Below are 24,115 nucleotides of genomic sequence, written 5' to 3' on the forward strand. Positions count from 1 at the left end.
CTGCTGCTTAAGTAGCATAGTAGAGGTAAGCAACTTGAGATATGTATGCATAGGAAAAATTCGTGTCTAGATTCCTGTCCAGCAGTGGTGTAGGGGTTATAGCACGCAGCACGGAATGCTGAGGACCTGGATTCGACTCCAAGTGCTGGTTGTTTTTCTGGTTTTTCTGTGCATCCATGTCTCAGTTTGTATTTACGATATGGTTTCACGGGATACCCGTAAAAGTAACAAAATTTGGAGTTGAAATAAAAAATACAAAAATACTCCAAAAAATCAATCATAATAAATATGCGTAATTTGATGAGCATCGAATGTCGCAATCTAATAAGCTAATACGACCCGGAACGCTCATGTTTCGCCGTATGAAAATTACGTCAACCTTCACGAGTCATCGACGAACTCTCGGCCAGTCATCAACAGACTCGTTCACGCAAAACATGCATCTGGCGAAACACTCGATGACACACACGGATCACAATCGCAGCCTGTTCTGCAACACGCTTTGTTTACATACCCATTTGCATACTTCTGCAATCGGGCTATCCCAAGTAAAGGCTAAAATTAACATGTTTCTGCGAAAGGCGTGTGCAAAAATTGTGGAATTCGTGTCGCTGTTATCGTTTATCTTGATAGACAGGCAACAATAGGTTTGTGAACACTTTGTTTTTAAGCGGCTTTGCGGTAATATTTATTATATTCATAGGTTCCTGGTAGAACACTTATTATGTAGTTATGTAATTTATTATTATTTGATATAGTTAAGTATGTATTTTTTTAATTTAATCTCACAACAAAAAGGCGGGTGGCACTTTGCATAGACTTGAGAGAATACACTCCTGGCCTGGCATACGGATTGTCAGAAATTTTAATTCACAATGTCAACGTAATTTATTATTGTCACCAAATTGCTCAGTCAAGTGTAATGGAGACCTAGGGTTCGTCATGTAGGCTATCTATGAGCCCAGCCAGCTTGCCCTTGAGCGCGCAAACATGGGCGCTGCGAATCGATAATTCCAATCACTCGCATAACGTAACTATTGTGTAATGTTTTCCGACATTACCTTCACACTTGGCAATATCCACATTTGCGTTTGGTTTCAAATGAGAAAAAGTGGCGGACTTAGAGTAAGTGCCAGTTGATGCTAATATGGAGCTCAGATTATCCCTCAAAAACACTTACATTTTTATAGATTGGTTTGGTATGGTAGTAGCCTACGTGCATACGGATCACCCGACGGTTAAAGTCCGCCGCAAATGATGATCGCAAGTCCGTGGGAGTTCCTCTTCAAGAATTCTTTATTATCCATCTTGTATTTTATTATGTATTTTAGACGACCAGATGGCCTAGGGGTTAGAGAACCTGACTACGAAGCTTGAGGTCCCGGGTTCGATTCCCTTGGGCAGATATTTGTATGAAAAATACGAATGTTTGTTCTCGCTCGGGTCTTGAGTGTTTAATATGTATTTAAGTATGTACCTATCTATATCTATATAATTATATTTATCACCCATAACACAAGCTTTGCTAAGCTTACTTTGGGACTAGGTCAATTGGTGTGAATTGTCCCGTAATATTTATTTATTTATTTATATTTATGTATTACGTTATATTATGGATTTTCATCATTGCTAAGAACTTAGGAGCTTACAAGCTTGAGTGCCTAGGGTTCCATTGGCTGCTGCGGTCCAAGTATTTTTTTGTTTTATGATTCATGAAACTTTATGTCACTTATAAAAGAGTTCGATGTCAAATTACAATAAGTCTTATATATAGGACCTTTCGTACGTATTTCTCGGTGACTGATTTTTTTATCGTTTTTTTATGGTATAGTAAGTATTATGCAACACTACGCGAGTCCTTCACGCATTTATCTGGCATCTTTCACGTCTACTACTGAACGTGATAGATGTATATCTTTAGCACTAAACCTCATTTGACTGAAATTAAGAATTTGTGTGAGTTTTTTGTGAATTGTGTAAGGACCCTGTTCATAAACATTTTCAGTTTAATTTAGAAATATGGCTGTATAGATATAATCGATGATTAGGTGTTACCTGTTTCTGGAATGAACAATACCATCATATAAATTGGTTAAACATTGTTGCCCATAGAGCGCACGGGCCCAATCGCTACTGTTTCTTCTTCCTTAGTAGAAGGAAACCGTAGCGCTCGGGCGCACGATCCGGAATTCCGGACTGGACTAGGACTCATAACCCGTCATGAGAACTGTTAGTTTACCTGTTCACATTTTCAGTTTAATATTGTTTTATCCTGTATAGGTTATCGATGAGATCCCTTTTAGGGATAAGCTCGCCTTTGTTTTCCTCTCTGTGTATTTGTTTTTATTTTATGTGCAATAAAGAGTTTACATACATACATACATAAGTACAAACACCAGCATCAATATCTGACACTACAAAGCGTCCATAAATATCTGATACGACTCTATTTCTAGGGCCAGTAGGACGTGTCAGATATTTTTGCACGCTCCGCTGTGGCAGATATTAATGCCGGTGTCCAATAATTTTAAGGTCCGACCGAGATCTCGGTCTCGGTTTCGACAAATCTTGGCCAAAAATCTAATCGCGGCGGCACTCAATTTAAATATTGGCGCGCGGTTTACCGCAGTGGGATGAGCTTTCCTTATATCCTTAGGATTTTGATTGGTCGCCCCGCTCTGGCTCGTGCGTGTGGTAGTTAGTTGCAATGCAACTCACTGAAACCCGCTATCCCGCTAACAAAGTATCTAGCAAGTGACAACTCCTACATTTCTTTTCGATAACTATTATTAATATTGTAGTTTGATTTATGTGATAATTAGAACATGGCGGAACGTTCAATTAAACCATAATAAAACATTTTTTTCATTCATAACGTGTTTTTTTTTTGGGTAAGAAAAATGAAAATATTTGGAAAAAGAATTATTTTTTGTGTCTAGGTCTAGCTATATTTTATTCTCGGTCTCGTTCTCGTTTTCGGTCAAGATTAAAAAGGCAGTCTCGGTCGGGCCTTACAATAATTGTATTCTTTTCTTATGATTAAGGGGTTGCTTTTCTGCGCAAATCTAGAGTTCGCGCTTCGGATATGTTATAACAGGCAATCACATTCCAACTACTCCAACCCAAGGTTCCGCTCAAGTACCTACGAAGTTATCGCTAAAATACACAACGCACCTACACAAACATTTTGCGAGTTCCATATAATCCGATATGCGTTTGAGGAAGCGACGTTGTAAATAGTGGAGCGTTGTGCTGCGACAGACAATGCGGGGCCTTGTGACTTTAAGATACCTAGTGCGATAATGGTGTGTTCGTCAAGGTCCGTATTTCAGGAAACTGCTTCCCTGGTGCAAACTACGCTGGAAAATCCTACTTAGTGACGTGAGTGAGTATGTTTGTTAAGTACTTCTTCATGCTGAAACGGCTGGTCGGATTGGGATGAAATTTGGCCAAGAGTTAGTTTATGATCTGTAAACATAAACATAGGATACTTTTTATCCCGATATTACTAAGACTCATGAAGGGTATTGCATTGTCATCCAAGCTACATATATCATACGAATGTATACCATAAGCCAATCCGACCACTGATAATGGGTCAAAATGAACTTACTAAAAAAAGTTAAATAAAAGCGTGTAAAAAAACGGTTAAATAATTCAATCGTACAGAAGACGCAGCATTTCTCACACCGGACATTCGATATAGCACCAAATAACATTTTACATACAACGCACACGCAGCTGAATGCTATATAAATACTGATAAACGACAAACGACACGTCCGTCTGTACGTGAACAGATACATATACATCCTTAAAAAGGACCGTCAGTGCTATCAGATAACTTTATCAAGACCGCCAACACTGCGTCGGGTAGGTACTCGGGGCTGCTACTTACCAGGCACGTGTAGGTACAGACGAACAAACTAAATCATGTACGGCCAAGGACTTAATTCATGAGCCACATATTGTATGGAGTAATCATAAGAGTTCAATAGTAAAGCCCAGCGAAGCATTCTTGGAGAGATCACATTAGGTTCGAATGACCCTAATAATGGCTTATGGTCTGTTCTGATTGTTATTTTCCTGCCACTCATAAACTGGTGGATTTTTTTAAGGCCAAACACTATTGCTGCTGCTTCTTTGTCTATCTGTGCATAATAGGTACGGTATTTGACAACTCCTGATTTTGCCATATCTTAATATTATTATGAAAATATAGATATACAGATAGTGTTTAGCGAAGAGAAAATTTAAATCGGTTGAAAATTGGATTAATAGTGAATTTTTGAAAAATCTATATACCTGTATATGGCCCAAGCCCTCTTGTTCTGAGAGGAGGCCTGTGCCCAGCAGTGGGACGTATATAGGCTGGGATGTTGGATGGTGACTATATACCTGTCTCTTTCTCAAACGCTTTTCTCTATGCAGCAAGTATGGCGGTACTGGCGTGTGACGTCACATGCCAGTATGTCTTTCACTGTCTAATCTTGAATTTCAAACCTTTATAACTTTGTTATATGTAAAAGTAGCTTAAAAAATATTTTTCTATTCGATAACAGGCATTGTGTAATTTTAATTTATAAAACATATATAAAATAGTCAAATACCGTATTCCTTTCGTGAATATTCATGGTTCGTGAAGCAAACATTATTGGCCTCGTGGAACCATCGTCCATTACGTGTTCCAAAACAGCACCCATGCCATGTTGTGATGCGTCACACGGCATCATGAGCTTCCTATTCACATCGTAATGAACTAAAGTGTCTGTACTTGACAGCATTTTGCGTAACTTTTCGAAAGCTCTTTGGTGTTTTGGTGTTTATGGAACGAAGGAAAAGTCATTACGATTTTCCTTGTTAATTAATGCGATGTCGATATGGCGTTTACTGTGAAATGGTTCCATGGTGGCACATGAAAGGGCAGACTGCGCTACTAGTCATGTTGACATCCCATACTGTTTTCAAGGAAATCGTAGTGAAATTGATTAATAAAAGGTTTCACCCTGCTGGTATATGAATCAATCTGGTCGACTCTACCTAACTAGTAGATACTTGCTAACTAAACAAGACAATAACCCTCCTTCGGGCAGGCAGTCGGATAAAAAAATACCGATTACTTTAGTTCAACCCACTAGAGTTAAAATTGTTTCACGTGTATTGAGTTTCCAGAATTGTTCACAGCTTTTCGGAAAGTTAATGAAAGGATTATGTTTATCAAACCCTTACCTAATGTAGGTCACATCGTTATAGGAATCAATTCCTTGAATACTTATTTCTTACCTTCTTATTCTTATGTACTTCTTTTTTTATGGAAAGGTTCTTTTAGTTAGTTATAATGATACCTCTATTTATTGTGAAGGCAGATGTCAGAATGAAAATACTCTTTACGTATAAATAAAAATCTGATTAGTCTAGTCAGCGTTCAAGAAAATTAATGAATGGGATAAGGAATAGACGTTGATATTGCTTGAAAAAACTCTCGCAAGATCATGCCAAATCAGCCGAACTACTTACCTGATTCACACCATCTCGTTCAGTAAAACAGATCGAACCGTTGAAACAAAGAATAATAATAACCCTTCAATTCCTCGTCATCATATCGTTGACAAAGAGCTAATTGATAATTCTCAGGACATCCGGTGTAATTGGGATACCTCGAATCACGAGAGTAAACATTATATCAATAACAGTTCCATGGGGGCTGTTTAGTTTACGGTGTGGTCATAGGACCGTGAGCCTTGTCAACTGCCAAGAATTCAACACCGAAATATGCCACTGTAAAATGTACGGCCGAAATTCTTCGATTTACACCGGAAATTCCTTTCATATACGTTTTTATGACAGTGTTAACGCAGATATCTGTATAGATGCTGTACCACATAGTGTTTTAAAAATTATTCCTTATTTTGTAACAGTTGTAAAGCTTTGTTATTGATCCATTTTATCTAAAACAATTATCCCCTTCTCATTAAAATTAATTCCGCCATGTATAAATTTGCTTGAAACAAACAAAATAAATATTGCTGCTGTTTTAGGTATGCACAAAATAATTAATAAAGCCGTTCTTACGCTTGTTTTTTATCATTAATTTACTCATTTTCCTCTAAGTCATCGTACTAATTCCAATTAATAACGTTTTCCCTTTGCAAGGCGCTGAAAGAGTAAACAGGTAAACCGCAAACCTAAATTGAATCATACCCTAAGCTCTTGCCCACGTCATGTGGTAAGAACGTGTGCATTACATTAGATATTTTTGACAGAAAAGGAAGAAGTATCTGTGACAATTTTTCTTTTCTTTTAGTTGCTATATTTATGTAGGTACTGTACTCGTAGTATGTTCAAGCAGGGGCTGCGATCAACCACCACAGGGGCCTTTCTGAAAATCAGCGCTGAGCTAACGAGCCCAGCACAAGCTGAGACTGGTACCCATTGCCAAACCTTTAGCAAACTACGGTATTTGTTCTTTTATTTATTTATTTTAAGTTTTTTGGCAATAAACATTTTTTAATTTTTAATTATTATTTTTTTAATTTTTAAATAATTCAATTATACATGTCCCCACACAGTCGATATTTACAAACCATTCAGTTAAATAATAATATCGTAATTGTATTTTATTATACTACCTTCCTGCGTGATGTGTTCCTATAAACCCAGTCCGTCACTCGTATCACTATTTAAGGCGCTGGAAAAGGAAAGAAGAAGGTTTTTCACGTATTGATGACGGCATTAATTCAAAATCCCCATCAATCATCACTTTTATATATACTTGTTCAACAGTAATTTTATTTTTAGACAATAGGTCGTCAAAATATTGTACTTTGTACGTGAAACGTGAGTACCCATCTTTCTAGAAAAACAATATGACCTAATGTGCTACAAAAGTAGTTTGACTACATTAGTCGCAGGACTTCGCTCGACGCTAAACAAAGTTGTTGCGAAGTCACAGTAAATTTGCAACTAAGGGAAAGATTTGGGGATGTCAATTTGTGTCAAAAAATCTTATTACCACACTCGCTATTACAAAATTGTATTAACATGGAGATTCGTTATTATGATAATTACTTACACAAAATTAAGAGAGTAAGTATGTTTTTTTTTACTTCTGCTTTTTCTTACAGATCTAATCATTACAATGTGATAAAACTGATGAAATTCCAAGATCAGTATTAGTAACCGTTTTCTTAAATTAGTCTCAGGATTCCGCACGGATTGAGACTGTCCGGATTTCTCGATTATTTCGTTTAATATATACTCAGCGGTACAAAATTTGGCCCACTACTTACAGAATTACCTATTACTGTATACATTCGAGGGCAAGATTTTTTGCCGCTTAGTAAATGAACTCCACAGGAAAGTGGGAAGAATACCCCTGTTTTTGTATCAAGCAACCCTAGCGCAGGGAACCGGGCCAAGGATCGCACCCGGTTATTGATCTCTCACCCGCGATGCTGCGCCACGGGCTGAAAGTTCATTGTTACTATTCGGTGTAACGCTGATTGATATTGGTGTTATCCGCTCGTCGTCGGCCTGTACGCAATTTTGTGGGATTAGCTGTAGTCCCTTTGGCGGTACAAAAAAGGAGAATTTTTATTATGAGAAGAAGTTTCTTTCTTTCTTTCTATTTTCAAAGTGATAGATAAGACAAATGAATGTTTGGTAAACAATCATCGATGAAAAAAAGAGGAAATTGACGTTTTGTTTTGCAGGAGGATGCAAAAAATAAATGGTATTCCTGTAACTTCACTTTATACTCTACTACTCCTAGCAACACGATTTCGTCTGCGAAGAATTCGTTTATTGCTGGCTGTCCCGCAGTAACAGTAACTAAGCAATTTTCTTCAATAAAAACTATCATATGTCCTTGTCCCCAACCAAGTTGTATTCATACATGGCTTCAATATTATTATGACACAGGTTTATTTACAGTTCAGTTTCATAAAACCTGAACCCTGATTTCCTTTTATCTTTCTTTAACTGTATTGATACGTTATATCATACAGAAGCAACAGATGGTCCATGACGTGGCCACTTATCGACGATTGGCTCAATTCTGTGAATTGTCATCGTCTGCGGGAGCCGACAATTACTACCGCGTGATCGAGACGCTTATAGAACTGATTCATCAGCTTTAAACTAATTCAATTGAGGCTATAGGAATCGACCTGGATCAAAGCTGTTAGTTGTTTAAGTCTTACTACTGTTATTCGCATTATCACAGTTGACATATTTTTGTTTCAGTTCTGTGTGGTGTGATTTATTAATTTTATCTTTAATACTTCCTGTATAAAAATAAGTTAAGTGTACATTTGGTGATACCTCAGCATATCTAATCTTATCACACTTCCGTTCGTTACCCGCAATATGTACCTAACTTTATTGATCTCCAAACCCCCTGTTATAGAAATGCTCCTTTGATAACTAAAACCAACAATCAATCATGGTATCATCATCATGCATATCTTCTCTGTTGACGAACACGGCAGCTCCCTGAGCTCCAGAATCAATAGCGGGATCCTTGGCCCCGTTCCCGGTGACCCGGTCCTTCCCCTAACGAAATCGCAGCAGCCTCACGGGCTGGCCAATCTGGGTTGAAGAGGGGTCGCCAGTGTTGCTCTAATAATGTATCATTATTGAGAAGCGCTGACCACACGATAATGATGTGATGTTTATTTGTGATATCTACGAGGTTCTGGAAAGGAATAGAATAATGCTCAAATATTTACGTTACGTTACGGTTACATTTCTAAGGGGCTGTTTCACCATCCATTGATTAGTGTTAACTGGCGGTTAGGTGTGATGCCGTCTCTATTTGTTTTGTTCCAATAGACGGAGACGGCATCACATTTAACCATCGGTTAACGCTAATCAATGGATGGTGAAACTGCCCCTAAGACTCTTACTTTAGTATTTCTTAACAATTAAGTACTTAAATAGATATCTATGCCAAGTTTTTGGCAATGGTGGTTTTTCCGAAACCACTGATTTATTTTTGATTTTAGGCCATGAGCATTGACAGCCGTGGTAAATTATTGGTTCGACCTATGGCCTCTCAAGCAGACGCTCGTGGAATTTGTTCTAATAATTTTGAGAGCAGGCCGGTCCTCAGAAAATGGGACGTAAATTGGTAAGATTTTTATTAATTCAATGTAAAGACTAGCTAGGCTTTCAATATGATGTTTTATTATTGTTTTTTGGGTCCGCAGAAGGCGTTTTACTGTTTCCTTCTCTGCCCGACTTTACGGTCTCAGAAACGCCAATCTTCCTCCTAATCTTAATGGTTTTCAGAATCTCGTGAACACGTGCCACTAATGAAGTACCCCACATACAATAAAACTGGGCCACCTAATCAACACGTGCAAATCCAGGAGAAGGCCGCGCAGTATCCTTGGCCCGGTTGCCTATTTAGCAGAGGCCTTCACCTGTTGAGCCAATATTCTGAAGCACCTGGCGAAGATGGTGACATTATGTCCCACGAATGTCCCATAACCTTTCTCTAACGATATTACTATCAAAATTCACTGCACCCCGTATGCAAATTTTCATAATACGGGCGGTAGTTTCGCTTCAGTTTCCTGATGGGAAATTAACTCCCTCATTATGAATTCACCTCAGGAAATTAATTTCTACCGCCGTAGGAAATTAAGGTCTGTGAGATTAAGTCGAGACGTAGGATGTTGAGGCATACATCTTAGTTAGGGAATAGAAGCTGCTCGAAGACGGCTCCGGAAAATGAATTGGCTAGGGAGATTTTCAGGGTTCGATATTGATGGCTACGTTATTATTATGGACAAATTGCTGAAACATACCAGTATCCTAGTAGTGGAATAGGAGAGGCCAGGCCTATGTCAACAGTGGAAGTCCTACGGCTGATATGATGGTACCCTAATAGTAAACTGCGGTGTATTGATCCCGAAAAATCGTCGTCATATTGCACGCCTCTTGTGACTTATCTACAGCTACATGCTAGCTAACTCGTTTAATAGTGTTGTGGCTGTTTAATGACGGTTTCGTCTCGGATCCCGATTGGTTTGAAACCTCTGTCTGTCATCGCATCGAAACTCTAGAAACGCTTTTCTGGTAAACACCATAATAATTTGCGCACGTTTTTTCTTCCGTTGTTTCGCCTTCATGGGTTCTCGTTACTATACTCACTCACCAATGAAATAAATTTGACTGGAACCAGAATCTCTCTGAACCGGGAAAATAAATATGAATTGCTTCATGAATTGCCTATTACTCGTATCGTGTAGGCGCATTGCGCTTTTAGTTCGCGTGACATTTCTGTTGTTTCATTAGTTCTGTGGGATACACCGGCTCCTACGTGCTGGTTTCGTTTAGTAGGTGGATGGAATGAGCAAAAAATTTCTTCGGTGATATGACTTACTGAAAAATGTGATGATTTTATGCAAATTAAAATTGCTCAAATTTAAATGTTATTCCCCATTTTATTCATTAATAGGTTGCCTGGAAAAGATCCCTTTGATCTGATATAGGGCTACTTCTGTGTTGTTTACTATGCATGTGTTCAGTAAAGAGTCATTATGATCAAATAATACAATATTTTACTCTTGTTTAGTCAGCACGTTTCCTGATCTTTATTGAAGAATCTTATTTACCAACGCTTTTTGATGACATCAGGATTACTTGCGTTTATGCTGACTGTGCAAAAATGCCTTCCCTCTCCTGCTGACTACTTGCCTTTATTATGATGAGCCTTCCCTCTATAGTCCCCCTTAGTGCTATCATGTGAGTTCTCTTCCCGGGTCGATGCGTTGGCGCCTGCGCCCTGCGGTCGCCGTCTCCCCGTTCAATACCGCGCAGATTAAACGTCACCCTACCGGTGCATTGTCTGGGGTAAACGACCAGAGAGCATTACGATAGGTCTAGATTTTTCGCCGACAAATGCTCTACCAATATGTTGATACATGCTACTGTGTTTTCTGTTAGTTGACAGCTATATCGTTTATCGGAGGCAGTCTTCTATTATCATTCGAAAGGATATTTTCATAGATATTATTGTCATCTGATGTAACCGCGTGATCGTTACTGTATTTATTTACCTGGGTCAGTATACTTTATTAGATATCGCTATATTTATAGCGGCAACACTTCTTGTTGTTATTTTTCCTAACCTGTGTAATGTGTCACTGCTGTTATAAATAAATTATTTTCTTTCTTTCTTTCTATGCTGTGCAGTCACGCTCTTGTAAATTAAAACGACGTGGTCGTAATTGCGACAGACTTCCTCAATGCAGGCATCACTGTCATCGTTGATCGCTTAGAGTAGAACTAACCGGCTCTCGCGACATTCCTGCTTATCAAGACTCCTCCAATTAGTGTCAATTCGTGTCTTGTACACTTTTCATCAGTTGCAATTGGCTGAATAGGAAGGAACATTTCCTGAATACATAAAACGTTAGCAAATAGTTTTCTAGAACTCGTTGGCATATTGTATGAGATAAGTCATGTAGATAATACTAACAGGGAAAATAGTTTCAGAGAATTAGTGAGATATATGTGAAATCTTATCTTAGCTCATTCACGGGCAACGATAGTCTACTTGGTAATTGTTATAGTCATCCGCGAGTAAACATTACCATCGAATTCTCCGTGTTATGCAAAGTCGAGCTTCCGTGGTATGTTCACATCGCATACTTTCATCAGAAACGAACAGAAAACTACCATAAATATCAACTATTAACTGTTGCCCGCGACTTTGTCTGCGAAGATTTCGTAATCGTTATCCTGCTTGAACTACGCAGTTTTCGGTGAAAAAGCTATACTACATACTTCCCAGGATCTCACGGGGGTGTAATGTATGACATGACCCATATAACTTTTGACAAAACCGTAACTCAATATGATTAGATTTATTCGAAAAGAAAACTTTCGTTATTTCGAATGTTTTTGGATTTAAATGTTATAAGCCTACCTACAACATCTCGCTTTTCAAATCCTCTAAATTAGGTACCATTATTGTATTGCGCCTCACCTTTGCTAAATCGTCTCTACCTACACTTGAATTCCCTGCATGATGTCACTGTTTCAGTATTTTACTCTCACTGCAGGCAAGGTCTGTATCGATATTATTTGAACAAAAATTTGAAATGAACAAACGTGTAGGTAGATATACGGATAAGCAGGGACTACGGGGTGCGGAGTGACGTCACGGATCAATACAGTGCACCCCGCCCGGGTGATGTAACCCTAGTTTCGGCTATGTACACGCAAACAACCGCTTTACGACTATGACAGTTTAGTTCGAATATAAAACTTAACATTGACCTTAAAAATAGCTAATCCTATTTTGGGAAAAGCCTCAATATAACTGCTTGCATCATCTTGCTTTGTCTCTGTAGGTAATATTTTTAATGTTTTATTGCATCTTCTTACGCTCGAGTTACGTACACTGCGTCTTTAATTACATCGTATTTGTTGTTTTCAATCACAAAATTATCTTACCTTGGCTCCAAATTATGTATAACTTTTTTGTACAATTATTTTCAAGGATAAGTACTAAAATTAAGTTAATTATCATTATGTCGTAAGCGTGTATTGCAGAAATAACTACTTCCAAGAAAACACCTACCAAAACACACCTGAATAACGGGTTGTTTTTAGCAAATTTATGAGAACCAGTCCTATCGTAGTTATTTTGAAACCTTATCATTCTCATTTCTGGTTTCTTGATTGCTTGAGGTTGAGGCTGAGGCGTTGTTGCACGGTTTCTGACGTCCGCCGAATACATTACAAGCCATAAATAACTTGGTGTTTTGGTGTTACTGACTCGAGCGTGTACGTTATTTAATCTGGTTATATGTTTTTCAATTCGTTGATTGCGACTGCTTTTATTTTAGGAGTCACGTTTTCCCACCTGTTTGGTAAGGTTTTTAAATGGAATTTTATGGGTTTGCCTGTGCATATTTTGATTTCTTGTTTAAACTTAATGGCCTGGAGATATTTTTACATAATTATTGCGTTCTACGTACCGGTTCTGTGCTCTGCGACTACTGCTTCGTTTAAAATAGTATTCTATCGAGCTCTATCACTTATCAGAAATAAAGATCTAGCTAAGCGTGGAAAACTATATTTGGTTTTCTAATTTCATAATAGAAAACTTTATCACGCCAACAAATCGTAAATATGACAGTTACGAAGGAGCACCAACTCAGTCCAATTAGCTAATTCGGAGGGTCGGCGTGTTAACTGTTATACCCATACTTACATTACCCCTAATGGGCTCTGAACATAGAGCACTTAATGATTACTACACATGCGTCGGTATCATCCCAGGCATTGGTTCGGCTTTAAAGCCTCAACACAGCATAACGTTAACGTTAAAGATGACATAAATCCACCGTACGTGCACGGAACGTAAATAAACATTGACACGTGGTTAGGGAGCGGGCCCGCGCAGGCGCCCAGCTGCTGCCCCATCGATCCGGCACAAAATACGTGATGAGCCAATGTCTGCTGGACTATGGTCCCAGATACTCCACTGATTCTAACTAAACACTAAGTCAAGGAATGCCCTGTCCGAAGTTTAATTCGATGTTTATCTCATTAGAATTATTTACTTATTGTAATAGATTAAATACTTACTTGATGTGATGATTGAAATGAACGATGAGCGTTTCTAATAAAGTTTTTACGTTTTATGTACGTACTATTCCCATTTCCACAAAAAAGGTAGGTAGGTAGGGTTAGGTAGTCTCCCAAAATGTCCTACTTAATTCATTTGTATAGTCCTTTATTGTTACCATGAAACAAGCAAGTTGGTATTTTTTTGCAATTTTGAAATTATGTATCTGTTAATATTGAAAGTTTCTAGGTAGCGAATAAAGTTTTCGATGTAATGGAACTTGAGTCAGCCAAAATGGTAATGTTACTTAATATCTAGCACAAGACTAAAACCTAGACAGACCAGAAAGTTCATAACCAGTATCGACTTCAAACGGCTGATTAGAAAAACTGTCTTCGTCTCATCGTTTATGTAGATGCGTTTACAAAGATTAACAGCAAATGATTACGGTATTTAAATGTAAATAAACAGATTTAGCACGTGACAGCGTCCGGGGGGAGTCGCGCAGGCGTGCTGTAAGAGTTTTGGGTCGTTGAGTTCTGGCTCCCGACGCTCGAGGTCGATAATGTCCGCAGCCGAAACTGTCACAGCACATGTAATCTCCGGATCATCGGAAATTGTTTCCAGCGCCGGCTTTCTTGCTAAATTCTATTAAATACATCTCATTTCCAGTTTAAATCTTATTTCGTCTTTCTCTCTGCCTTCTACGCTATTCAGTTGTATTATTTACATACATGACACCATCTCTAGCTAGAGCCAAATTTTTTGGTAGTCTAATTGGACAGGTTTTCCCGACAGAAACTAAATCAAAACCGTTGCGCTAAACTCAGTTTGGAGAAGTAACTAAATTAATTTGTGCAAGTTTCGAGACACCTGCCCGAATTGACTGAGACCAAATCACATTATGTCTCCATCCGTGATGGAAAAAACCAGTCCAAAGTCAAATTTGATTACTTGATTGCAAAAGTCGACGTCATGCAAATTGGTAAAAGGGAAAAACGGGATTAACTGCTTTGGGGCTTAGTTCATTTCCAAACACAATTTTGTCTTCATTACTCTTCCCGGCCTTTTACAATTGCAAATTGACAGCATTGATTTAGCTGTTTGTCCAACGTACCTATTCCGAACGGCATTATCATCATCACTAAATTTATACTTTGTTAAAATATATGCAGGTACATTGACTTCACGTTATCGTAGCACGCTTATCTCTCGGCAACAGATCGTCAGGGAATGAATGTGTTGACACAGTTTCAATATACGCTGAGTCTCTTTTGTGCCAACAAATACTACGCTGATATTTATCTGCTCGAAATTTGAGTGTGTATCACCCATTCGTCAACCGCGGTTACCTGCCCGCATAACTGTTTTTCTCCGAACCTCTGTGGCATACAAAAACGCGATAAGCTACCTCACTTATAACTAAAGCACAATAGAAATGAGCGGCAACGTAGCGAAAGAGCGAGCGGTGTGCGACGCGACGTTGCCGAGCCGCACGCTCGGCTGACTCGTCACGTGACGTCACGTCTCAAGATGGCCGCCACACCGGTCGCGTCCCCCTGCCCGGCCACCGCCCCCCGCCTGACATACCCCGTTCCCGTCTTCCAGCCAGTTCCGTTCGTGGTTCTTAGTAATAATAAGTAAGTAGAATGCAGCCGTCCGAAAGGAAACCGACCGAGAATAGATTGAAATTTAATGCGTCGAGCTCTACGAGTATAATACGCGTTAACACTAATTGTTATTCTACAACAGCAGCTGTTTACTTTCGTTGAATATATACTTACTTAGCGGAATCGAGGGCCCAACGGAATGCACGGCGGCGCGTGATTCACTTGCACAAAAGTCTTCACTTGCCTATTCTGTTACTGATGTAATCTCAGAGACAATTTCTCTCTTCAGCTCTACACTTTGATCGAGGTGCCGCGCTGCATAATGAAGGAACCATACAATGAAATGAACCATAATAGGAAGATACCGAAGATAGTAATATAGCTGATGTGTTCAATTGTACTCCATTTTTGCCCTAACAAGCGGCATATTTAGGCATGCGATGCATCCGATAAGGCAGTGATCGCGGGTAGAGTTAGTAGAGTATGGGATGCAACGGTGTCATTATCGTACGATAAGGTTGTTGTGTTGTGTGGGGTCGCGTTGCGGGCGCTGCGGGTACTTACATCCGCGTCGCGCGGCTAACGGCTCGTCCTCGCGTCGCGTCGTCGCTGCGCGCGCTGACGTCACCGCTCGATAATGGCCGCGGTGCCCCGCGCTCCGCGCCCGGAACCCCGCGCTCCCCGCGCGGCGCCGCGACCCCGGTTCAGCTCAGTCTCTCCTCGACCCTCTCTCGGAGCGAGTGCCTTTCTTGTGCCCCCACACCGAAACCCGGCATCCGCGGAAACTGATGTGAAATTTATGTGCCCGTGTACCATGGTGACAGTGTTTTTTCTTACCAGTTCAATAAATCTGTGACAATTTACAAGAGAAACGAAGACAACCGATCTCTCGCGTTCCGCTCGACACCCGGCGGCGAGATGTCGGTTATGCAGAAACGGCAGCACTGCTACTTGTGCGACTTGCCCCGCATGCCGTGGGCGATGTTGCACGACTTCACGGAGGCGGTGTGCCGAGGGTGCGTCAACTACGAGGGCGCAGACAGGATCGAGAACGAGCTGGACAAGGCGCGGCAGCTGAGGCGCGCCCACGGCTTCCAGGAGGGCCGCGGCCCGTCGCACGCCAAGGGGGCGCACAGAGCGCCTCTGGAGGCGCACCAGAATGGTGCCGAGACCGCGGTCCGCGGACAGCCGGCGCCGCCGGCGCACCACGCGCCCACGACCGCCTTCACGCTGCACCACCCGCGGCCCACGGCCAGCGCCGGGCTGCTGGCGGAGTACGGCGGGCGGCGCGAGGAGCACGAGGGCCGTCGGCTGGCGCACCTACCCGCACACCATCTGCCGACGCACGCCGGCGCGCGTCTGGCGCCAGGACTCACTCTCAAACGGCAACTAGATGACGATGACCACCAAAATCACCACGAACCTGCGAAAAGACTGCTCGAAGAGCATTCTCGGCCGCCTCTAACTCGCGGTGAATCTTTGCCCGCGGTGTCTCTTGCGGCGCCTTTCGCTCCTGATCGTGTATTCAAACAAGAAAAACAACACCCTCATCGCACCCCGTCTTTTGATGCTTCGGCATTCAAATCGAACGGTAAGTCCGTCTTTCCAACTTTATCAAACTACACTTTCCACATCAACTTTATACTTTGCGTCAAGCGGATTTGGAAAATTAAATTGCTCGCAAGACAGTAAAAAATTGTTATCTTCGCACTCTACACGACTACACTGACTCATCACCCCAAACAGTTACAGTTACCCAACTCATTTACTTTCTGCGTGACAGATCAATGCAAAAACAACAATTCGATATAAATTGCTACGCTCTGAAAATATTGTTTAAAAAAATATACACCTCGTTGAGTTGCCGGATTCTTCTCAACAGAGGTTTTTCCGAACCGGTGGTAGATTTTTTTTGACATTCATAAGTGCTTGTTATAGCCTAAATTAACCTCCTAAGTCCTCGCGTACTTTATAAAGGATCAATTAACACTAAGAATAACGGCCGAATGTACTTTATAAAGTACAAATTGTTCATTGAATAAAGAATTTTGAAATAATGTCCAAAATAACAAAGCAGGTCAACCACGGCTAGGTCTTAAACGCTAAGTTTGTTAAAAAATATCAGGACTCAGGAGGAAAATATTTTGACTTGACTTGACTTGACATTGTTTTTAGGCTAGCTTTTGAAATCCCAAGTTTAAAGTAGGACATAGTACCACAAGAGCTGGAAAGTTTTTGCTGAAATGTCTAGTAAAAACACTAGTAATTTAAAAGACCTCTACAGCAGTCAGTTCAATAAAAGTTAGAAATAATTACACAAAGGAAAAACACCACACGACACGAAAGACCCGGGTAGTAGTCAAGATGTGACCTTGACAGTTTGATTTCCGTATTCTGCTTTTACTTATATATTATATTTGCTTCTGCAGATTCAGAATGATAATGCTTTCTCTACAGTTATGCTTTAGTAGTTTTTATTGCTATCTGAATAAGTGATCTTTGTGATTAAGCTTTCCTGTTTTGCTTACTTATTTTTCATAGATCTTAAAGTACCTCATATACTTTACGAACTTTTTTAAGACTATGAATAGCTTCCTCCTCCTTCGCCACATTATTGTGAAAATCTACATGCATCTCTTTTTTTATTGTATTTATCAACATACGACATACAACGACGTTATTTGTACCCTATATTGAAATACCAACAGTCGTGTCTCATGTCATGTGTCATCTCAGTGATCGCTGATTAATAACTGCACACAATACAAAACGTAACAAGAAATTACTAGAGCCCCTGAAACTGAAGCTCTCCCGATTGAGTGTGCTAATCACGCATATGAGTGATGTCTGATGTAACACAACAGAGATTCCGTTGTTTACTAATAACAATGTAGGTTATTATTATAAAAATAGAGAAGTCACGCGTAGAGCGATAACACGAACGATAGCGATTGAACGTGAGCGCGGGCGACGGGCAGTTTGCGCAAGCGCTGGCCGCGGGATTCATATCTAGGTAGGTGCATTAACTCGGTCCATAAATACGAAACCAGTCCTACTGGTTGAGCGTTCTCGAAAGCGAGCCCGCGCCCCGGCCTCTCGCACACCACCGCGCGACGCACCAACACCCACGCAATGCGAACGCCGACCGTGCCGTGAATGCATGCACGAAACGGCGGCGTGGCAACGTCGCGTGACGACATTTTCGCCTCGCGTACGTATGTAGGTAGGCCGGCGGGCGAAAAAATAATAGCGCCTGCCTACGCTTGGCAGAGTCGCTCGACCACATTCCGACCGGGCGTGTAGCTAGCGCGCCGCAACCGCCGGCCAAAAAGGTCACAGTGCGTGACGTCACCGCTGCCATATGGGCCGTGCCTTCACGCCGCGCGACTATCAGACCCACCATCACTCACGCGCTCGCAGCACCAGCACCGACAAATAAATCTAACTGCAATCGTCCGCCCCCGCCGAGCTCTTGTTGATCTACAACATCGTCTATAAACGTTACGAAAATTATTTCTCTTTCTTGCTCGTGAACTTGAAACGTTGGAAGAGTATTCATGATACGAAATGATCGTGTAATGTAATCTAAAGTTGTCACGTAGTATTACAATACAACATCGAGTACATACATAGCTTCGATGTGTTCCTTACGAAAGTTTTCAAAAGTCTATAAAGTTTACAATATGCATGTACGTGACTGGCGATAAACGTTTCAAAAGTTAGTAACGTGCGAGTAAGCGCACACACACATGTAGGCCTCGTATCGCGACGCGACTTCTGGCAACGTCGCCGCGGTTTCAGCCGCCGCGCGCTCAAAGTGTGCCACTATCAGCGTCCAATTTATTATTATGAACGTACTTACCTACCCGCCTACGAGCGCAGTTGGCCCCAACGGCCGTGCCACGTTGTGACCAATGACACATCGCAGCCCGCTACGTAACAGAGTATTAACATACAATACTATTTATAAGACATTATAAGCGTGTGTGAACGTATGTTTACTATCCGTCGGTCCACCGCAAACGATGTGTCATCCAACATTGAATGTGAGGTTATTTGGACAAGTCGCAATGAATTTGTTTCGCTCGCTGAGAATGTTGAGATGCGCATACCGCCCACGCGTTCGGTAACTACAATATCCTGAACACTTTCACAAGATGCATCATACACAATTCGAGTTACACTGCAACACAATTGACAAAACAATATTAATGATTGAAGCTGTTAATTTGGTTCTACTGGTTGGTTAATGAAAGTTGTTGGATCTCCGCAGGGTATGGAAATAGCGCGCCGCTAACGAACGGGTCGGCAGGGTCCCCACTGGGCCGCGCCGCCGGCTCCCCGCCCGTGACGGGCACGCCGGGCGCCGGGCCCTCGCCCATGGCCGCGCTGATGTCGGTGGCCGACACGCTGCCGCCCGGCTCGCCGCGCTCGGCCGGCGGCTCGCCGCCCCAGCCGCCGCCCCCGCGCTCCGCCAGCCGCTCCAGCCAACACTCGCCTAACTCATCAGGTATGCACATGCGAATTAAAAGCCAATAAATTGTTTAAATGCCCAAAGTAAAGTCATATGTAACATTATTTATCAACTGTTGCTGGTCGTCTTTCACGTGGGTTTCAAAATTACTACTTCAGCTCGAATCACTGAACGGCGTTTGACTGTCGTACCGTTTGACGGGTCGGACTCGGGCGGGCGTCCGATCGCCGCGCGACCTCCGTGGCGTGGCGCCCGACGACCGCTCGCGCCCAAGCCGTCCGCTGCAGTCTGCTGCTTCCCTTCCCGTACTGGCACGTTCCTACGGGACGGCCGAATAGTTTTACGCCCCATGATATAAACGCGGTTTTTAACTGGCAGACAGTAGCTAAACATTGTCCTCCGGTCCGGCAGGCTCTAACGGCGGGCGGCGGTCGTCGGGCTCGCGGCACGTGTCGTCGACGACGTCGGTGTCGTCGACGGAGGCCAACGAGGGCGCGGAGGCGGCGGCGCCCGCGCCGGCCCCGCTGCTCAAGTGCACGCTGTGCCAGGAGCGCCTCGAGGACACGCACTTCGTGCAGTGCCCCAGCCAGCCGCACCACAAGTTCTGCTTCCCCTGCTCGCGGGACTCCATCAAGCGACAGCAAGGATCTGAGGTGAGTGTCTGTCCTGTCCGAAACCCCGACGAGGGCGCTCATATATGACTAGTTAGTTAACCTTAACCGTGACCTCGCTTCTGTAACGCAGTGTCGTTGGTTCCAGGTATACTGTCCAAGTGGAGAAAAATGCCCATTAGCAAACTCGACAGTTCCGTGGGCGTTCATGCAGGGAGAGATCGCGACGATCCTCGGCGAGGAGTTTAAGCCGAAGAAGGAGCGGGAAACCTAGGGCAGCGCGCCGCCGCCCCGACTCTACCTCTTGTCCCTCTCGCTGTAGCGGGAGCGTCCGCGGCTCGCGGCTGCGCAAGCGGCTCCGCGGAGGGCGTGGCCAGGCCACCGCCGAACACTGATCTACTGTATATAGCGCTGTAAATAGTCAGTTTTGTAATTTAGTTCGCTCACTGTGAGCTGTCGAAGATCCCGGACTGGAGTCCCGCGGCCCGACGGCCGCGGCGCGAGGGTATGGCCCGTATTCAGCGTATTGGATTCGTGTTCTTTTTATTTATTTAATACGACTTTGTACGAAACGGAGGAACTTGATAGCGTTTTGAGTCATTTTTAATTCTACAAGTTGAATGGTGCAATATTCTGAATATAGTACATATCCTTTTTAACGATTTTTCGATGAAATTTTGTCGCGATTTTGAATTGTGTCGGGAGCACCGTGCGGCACGACGCACGATGCCGCGCGGGTTGGATCTCTTCGGATGCCATTTTCTTAGTTACCTGTAGGTCCGAACCATAGTGAACTTGGCATTTATTAATGTGATGATTCTTGTTATACAGTACGAGTATTATGCGATATACGATCATGACATATTTATGTAGTGGAGAGAGGTGATTGTATAAAAGTAGTTGAGACGGGAGCTCTCCTCTCGCCTGTCCTGTCGCACTTCTCGCTGTATAGTCAGCCCCTAGCTCGTGTATATTCGTATTTAATGCATGTGACGGTGTGAAATAGTATTTTTTATCTTTGGCGATTTATTCAGAGTGGCTCGAGTTCCGTTACTGTCTTGCATTCGACGACAAAATTCGGTCTGATGATGAATTTACTGTTAATTTTAGCGATGTCATCGCGGTGTCCGATTTCGATTGGAAAGTCTTTCAAAATTGTAGTTTTGGACGTTCTGGCTCTGAGGAGCTTTCGGTGTTTGAGTTGATTATTTTGTAAGGATAAGTTCTATGTTAGGGGAGGCAGCGCTTGCGCGCGTCGGCACAGTATTTAGCGGGATCGCTTGGCAATGTTGGGAGCGTACCTAGTCATTTTGTGAAATGTCAAATTGTCAGAACCGCGAACACGCGGCCGTTATAGGAACTCTTAAAACTCGCTGCTATAATTGTATAAAGTGAAATAATTATCATTGTATGTCATAATGTTAAACAGTTCGTAGTGTATGTCAATTTCGAAGGCTATCAGACGGCAGCCGCGTAATATATTGCGAAACGATTGTATTAAACCTTCACGATTTTTGCACGCATTAGTATAGTAAAACTGAAACCTATCGAAGCTGCCTGACAGAATTAGTTTGAAGTCTTCCTCATTTACTTGAACAAGGTTAAAAGACTTCTTGTCTTGTATTTTCTGTCCAGTAACGCCGCAGTTCGCAGTGATGTCCAGTTTCACTATACGGATACGTGCTACAACTGTTTCGTACCTATTTTATTTATTGTTCGAATGGGTCTAGCGATTTGATCGTGTCTTGATTCTGAGATCAACACCGCATGGGCAGTCAAGGCCCGGCGGCGTTTCTGCCTCTACTCGAGCACAGGACCTCTTTCAACTGATAATAGAACATTCAATTAAATTGATATGTCCTTTATTTATTTTAGTCAATATTTTTGTACATATACGTACGTTGTATATACTTTAATCTTGTAAATATTTGTAGATAGACGGAGTAGCCGCGAAGAATCTTGAAGGCTTCCCATCCAGTATTACTAGGGACTGTCAGCCTTTTAGACATTTAATATTTTTTTAATAATTTCTCCGACATTGTGAGGCACACGTCGGTGTCGTGCCGAAGTTGAATCGAATCTACAATAATTAATCAATGAATTTGTTAACAGTGTGTATTGTGGAGCTTATTTTTTAATGCATGATTATTGGTCAGGCACCATGCCTCTTTTTTTATAACTGCGTAGATATTTATATTTTCCATATTGCCGTTTGACAAAAAGTGCTTCGTGATTACTAATTAACGTTTTCTTACTACTTCAACTTATTGTGATAGTATTTTAATGTGACACGGTTTTGTCAAACGACGTTATGAGTCACTTGACGTCGTGTCGTGTATCTGATAGATTCGAAATTGATAATAATCTAGTATTATCAGTGGAAATCGCCCGAATGCGGGATCAGCGTTTAATTAGTTACGGACGGCAAGCGTTATTTGTATGCACGAAGTGTGCACTTTCTGTTCTCCGCAGGTGTACCCGATGTGTGCGCGAAACCTTCCAACGGACGCCTTGCCACTTTACGCGTTAGTCTAATATCTAAGACTAACTAGTAGTAATAGAACTCTATTCTTCCATCTATTCATATAACAATTAGCATTAAAGTAATCATTACGTTCTATTTGATAATTTTTAAACTTAACATCAATTTAAAGTAATTTTTAACAGTGGCTTTTTTTGGGTGTTCCCGCGGGAGGCGTGCTGAGCCTCTTGTTGTTTATGTTTGTATCTTGAGCTTTTTTTATAATGTAACAGCCCTTTCGGAACGCATATTCGGTACACCGGCGCGTTTTAGTCCGCCTGTACCCATAGGCTTGTTCGTAAACGTCGGTCCGACACGGGATTGTATAATTTTCGAGACTCGTCTCTTTCTTACTGTAAGCAAGTGAATGCTTCGATTAAGATGTTAATATACATGTTGGTGAAATACAATTGATGTGATTTTGTATTTTTGTATTTTCATTTCATAGCCTTCATTTTTTCCCCCTCATTTTCCTGAGCAACAAGAAATTAGCTACATTTTATGGCATTGCGTTGCACCTGATTTGTGGTTACTAAAAAGAAAAATTAAATGCCATAAACGGGACTTCTCACGACACAAAAGACAGGAGTAAATATTTATTTACTTCGACGTTTCGACCACACTGTACTGGTTATGTCTGCTTAGCAGCGCGAGTCCTTCGAACTATGAGCGAAAGTCACGAAAGTTTATAAAACATTATAAGAAAATGTAGGTATTAATGTTGATTGAAATGTAGAGCGAAAATTAGTATGGTGAATGTTAGGTACACAAACAAAAGAACTCTTTTGAACATGAAACTGCCGTGAGACTCACTCATATTAAATGATGTAACGGATAACTCACGTCTTAAATCGAGTTTAACTCGACATGTAGTGCGCGTGTTGCGGCAGCTGCCGAGTCGCGTGCTCCTGTGAAAATGGGCTACGAAATAGCTCGAAACATTTCGAGCTAAACTCGATTTAAGATATGAGTTATCCGTTACAATATAATTTAATAAAATAACTCTTATTTATACGAATAATGTACTGATTAAATATGACGTTTACTAAATTATTTATTTCATGACAACGGCTACCGATCTTACCGCTTCCTCGTTTTCCGCTCAGCACGTCTCTATTTTACTGGACTAGTAAGTATAAGAGAAACACTAAGCGACAAAACGACTCCCGGCCTGTCCTTCTGTGAGCTCTAACTTTAATAAACGAACTATATTCGTGATCACGTTGGTAGCAATTTTTGAAAAACGAAGTCCCACGTACTGAACGTTTTACTCCGTGCTAGCTTTTTAGAAATGAAACGCAAAATTACAAG

The 24,115-nt window shown here is 41.7% G+C and overlaps 1 protein-coding gene and 1 long non-coding RNA gene across 4 annotated transcripts in view; both read left to right on the forward strand.

Moving 5' to 3' along the window:
- The window catches only part of Pits (Protein interacting with Ttk69 and Sin3A), a 127,319-nt gene that overhangs the window by 97,664 nt on the left and 5,540 nt on the right, over positions 1 to 24,115 (forward strand). The window contains exons 1-4 of one of the 3 annotated variants that reach the window (XM_074090363.1): positions 13,824 to 16,789; positions 19,472 to 19,708; positions 20,084 to 20,325; positions 20,432 to 23,230. The exons of 1 other annotated variant lie outside the window; for it this stretch is intronic. In XM_074090363.1, coding sequence (XP_073946464.1) covers positions 16,117 to 16,789; positions 19,472 to 19,708; positions 20,084 to 20,325; positions 20,432 to 20,557 — 1,278 coding nt within the window. In that variant the 5' untranslated portion in view covers positions 13,824 to 16,116 and the 3' untranslated portion in view covers positions 20,558 to 23,230. Of the gene's footprint in view, positions 1 to 13,823; positions 16,790 to 19,471; positions 19,709 to 20,083; positions 20,326 to 20,431; positions 23,231 to 24,115 lie in introns of those variants that run through there. One more of the 3 variants, XM_074090361.1, reaches the window with a different exon arrangement.
- Positions 6,570 to 13,286, forward strand: LOC141429814 (uncharacterized). Its single transcript, XR_012451577.1, has 2 exons — positions 6,570 to 9,130; positions 9,292 to 13,286. It is a non-coding gene; the product is annotated as an uncharacterized lncRNA (long non-coding RNA).

This window comes from Choristoneura fumiferana, chromosome 7 (genome assembly GCF_025370935.1).
Source record: "Choristoneura fumiferana chromosome 7, NRCan_CFum_1, whole genome shotgun sequence".
Taxonomy (NCBI): Eukaryota; Metazoa; Arthropoda; class Insecta; order Lepidoptera; family Tortricidae; genus Choristoneura; species Choristoneura fumiferana.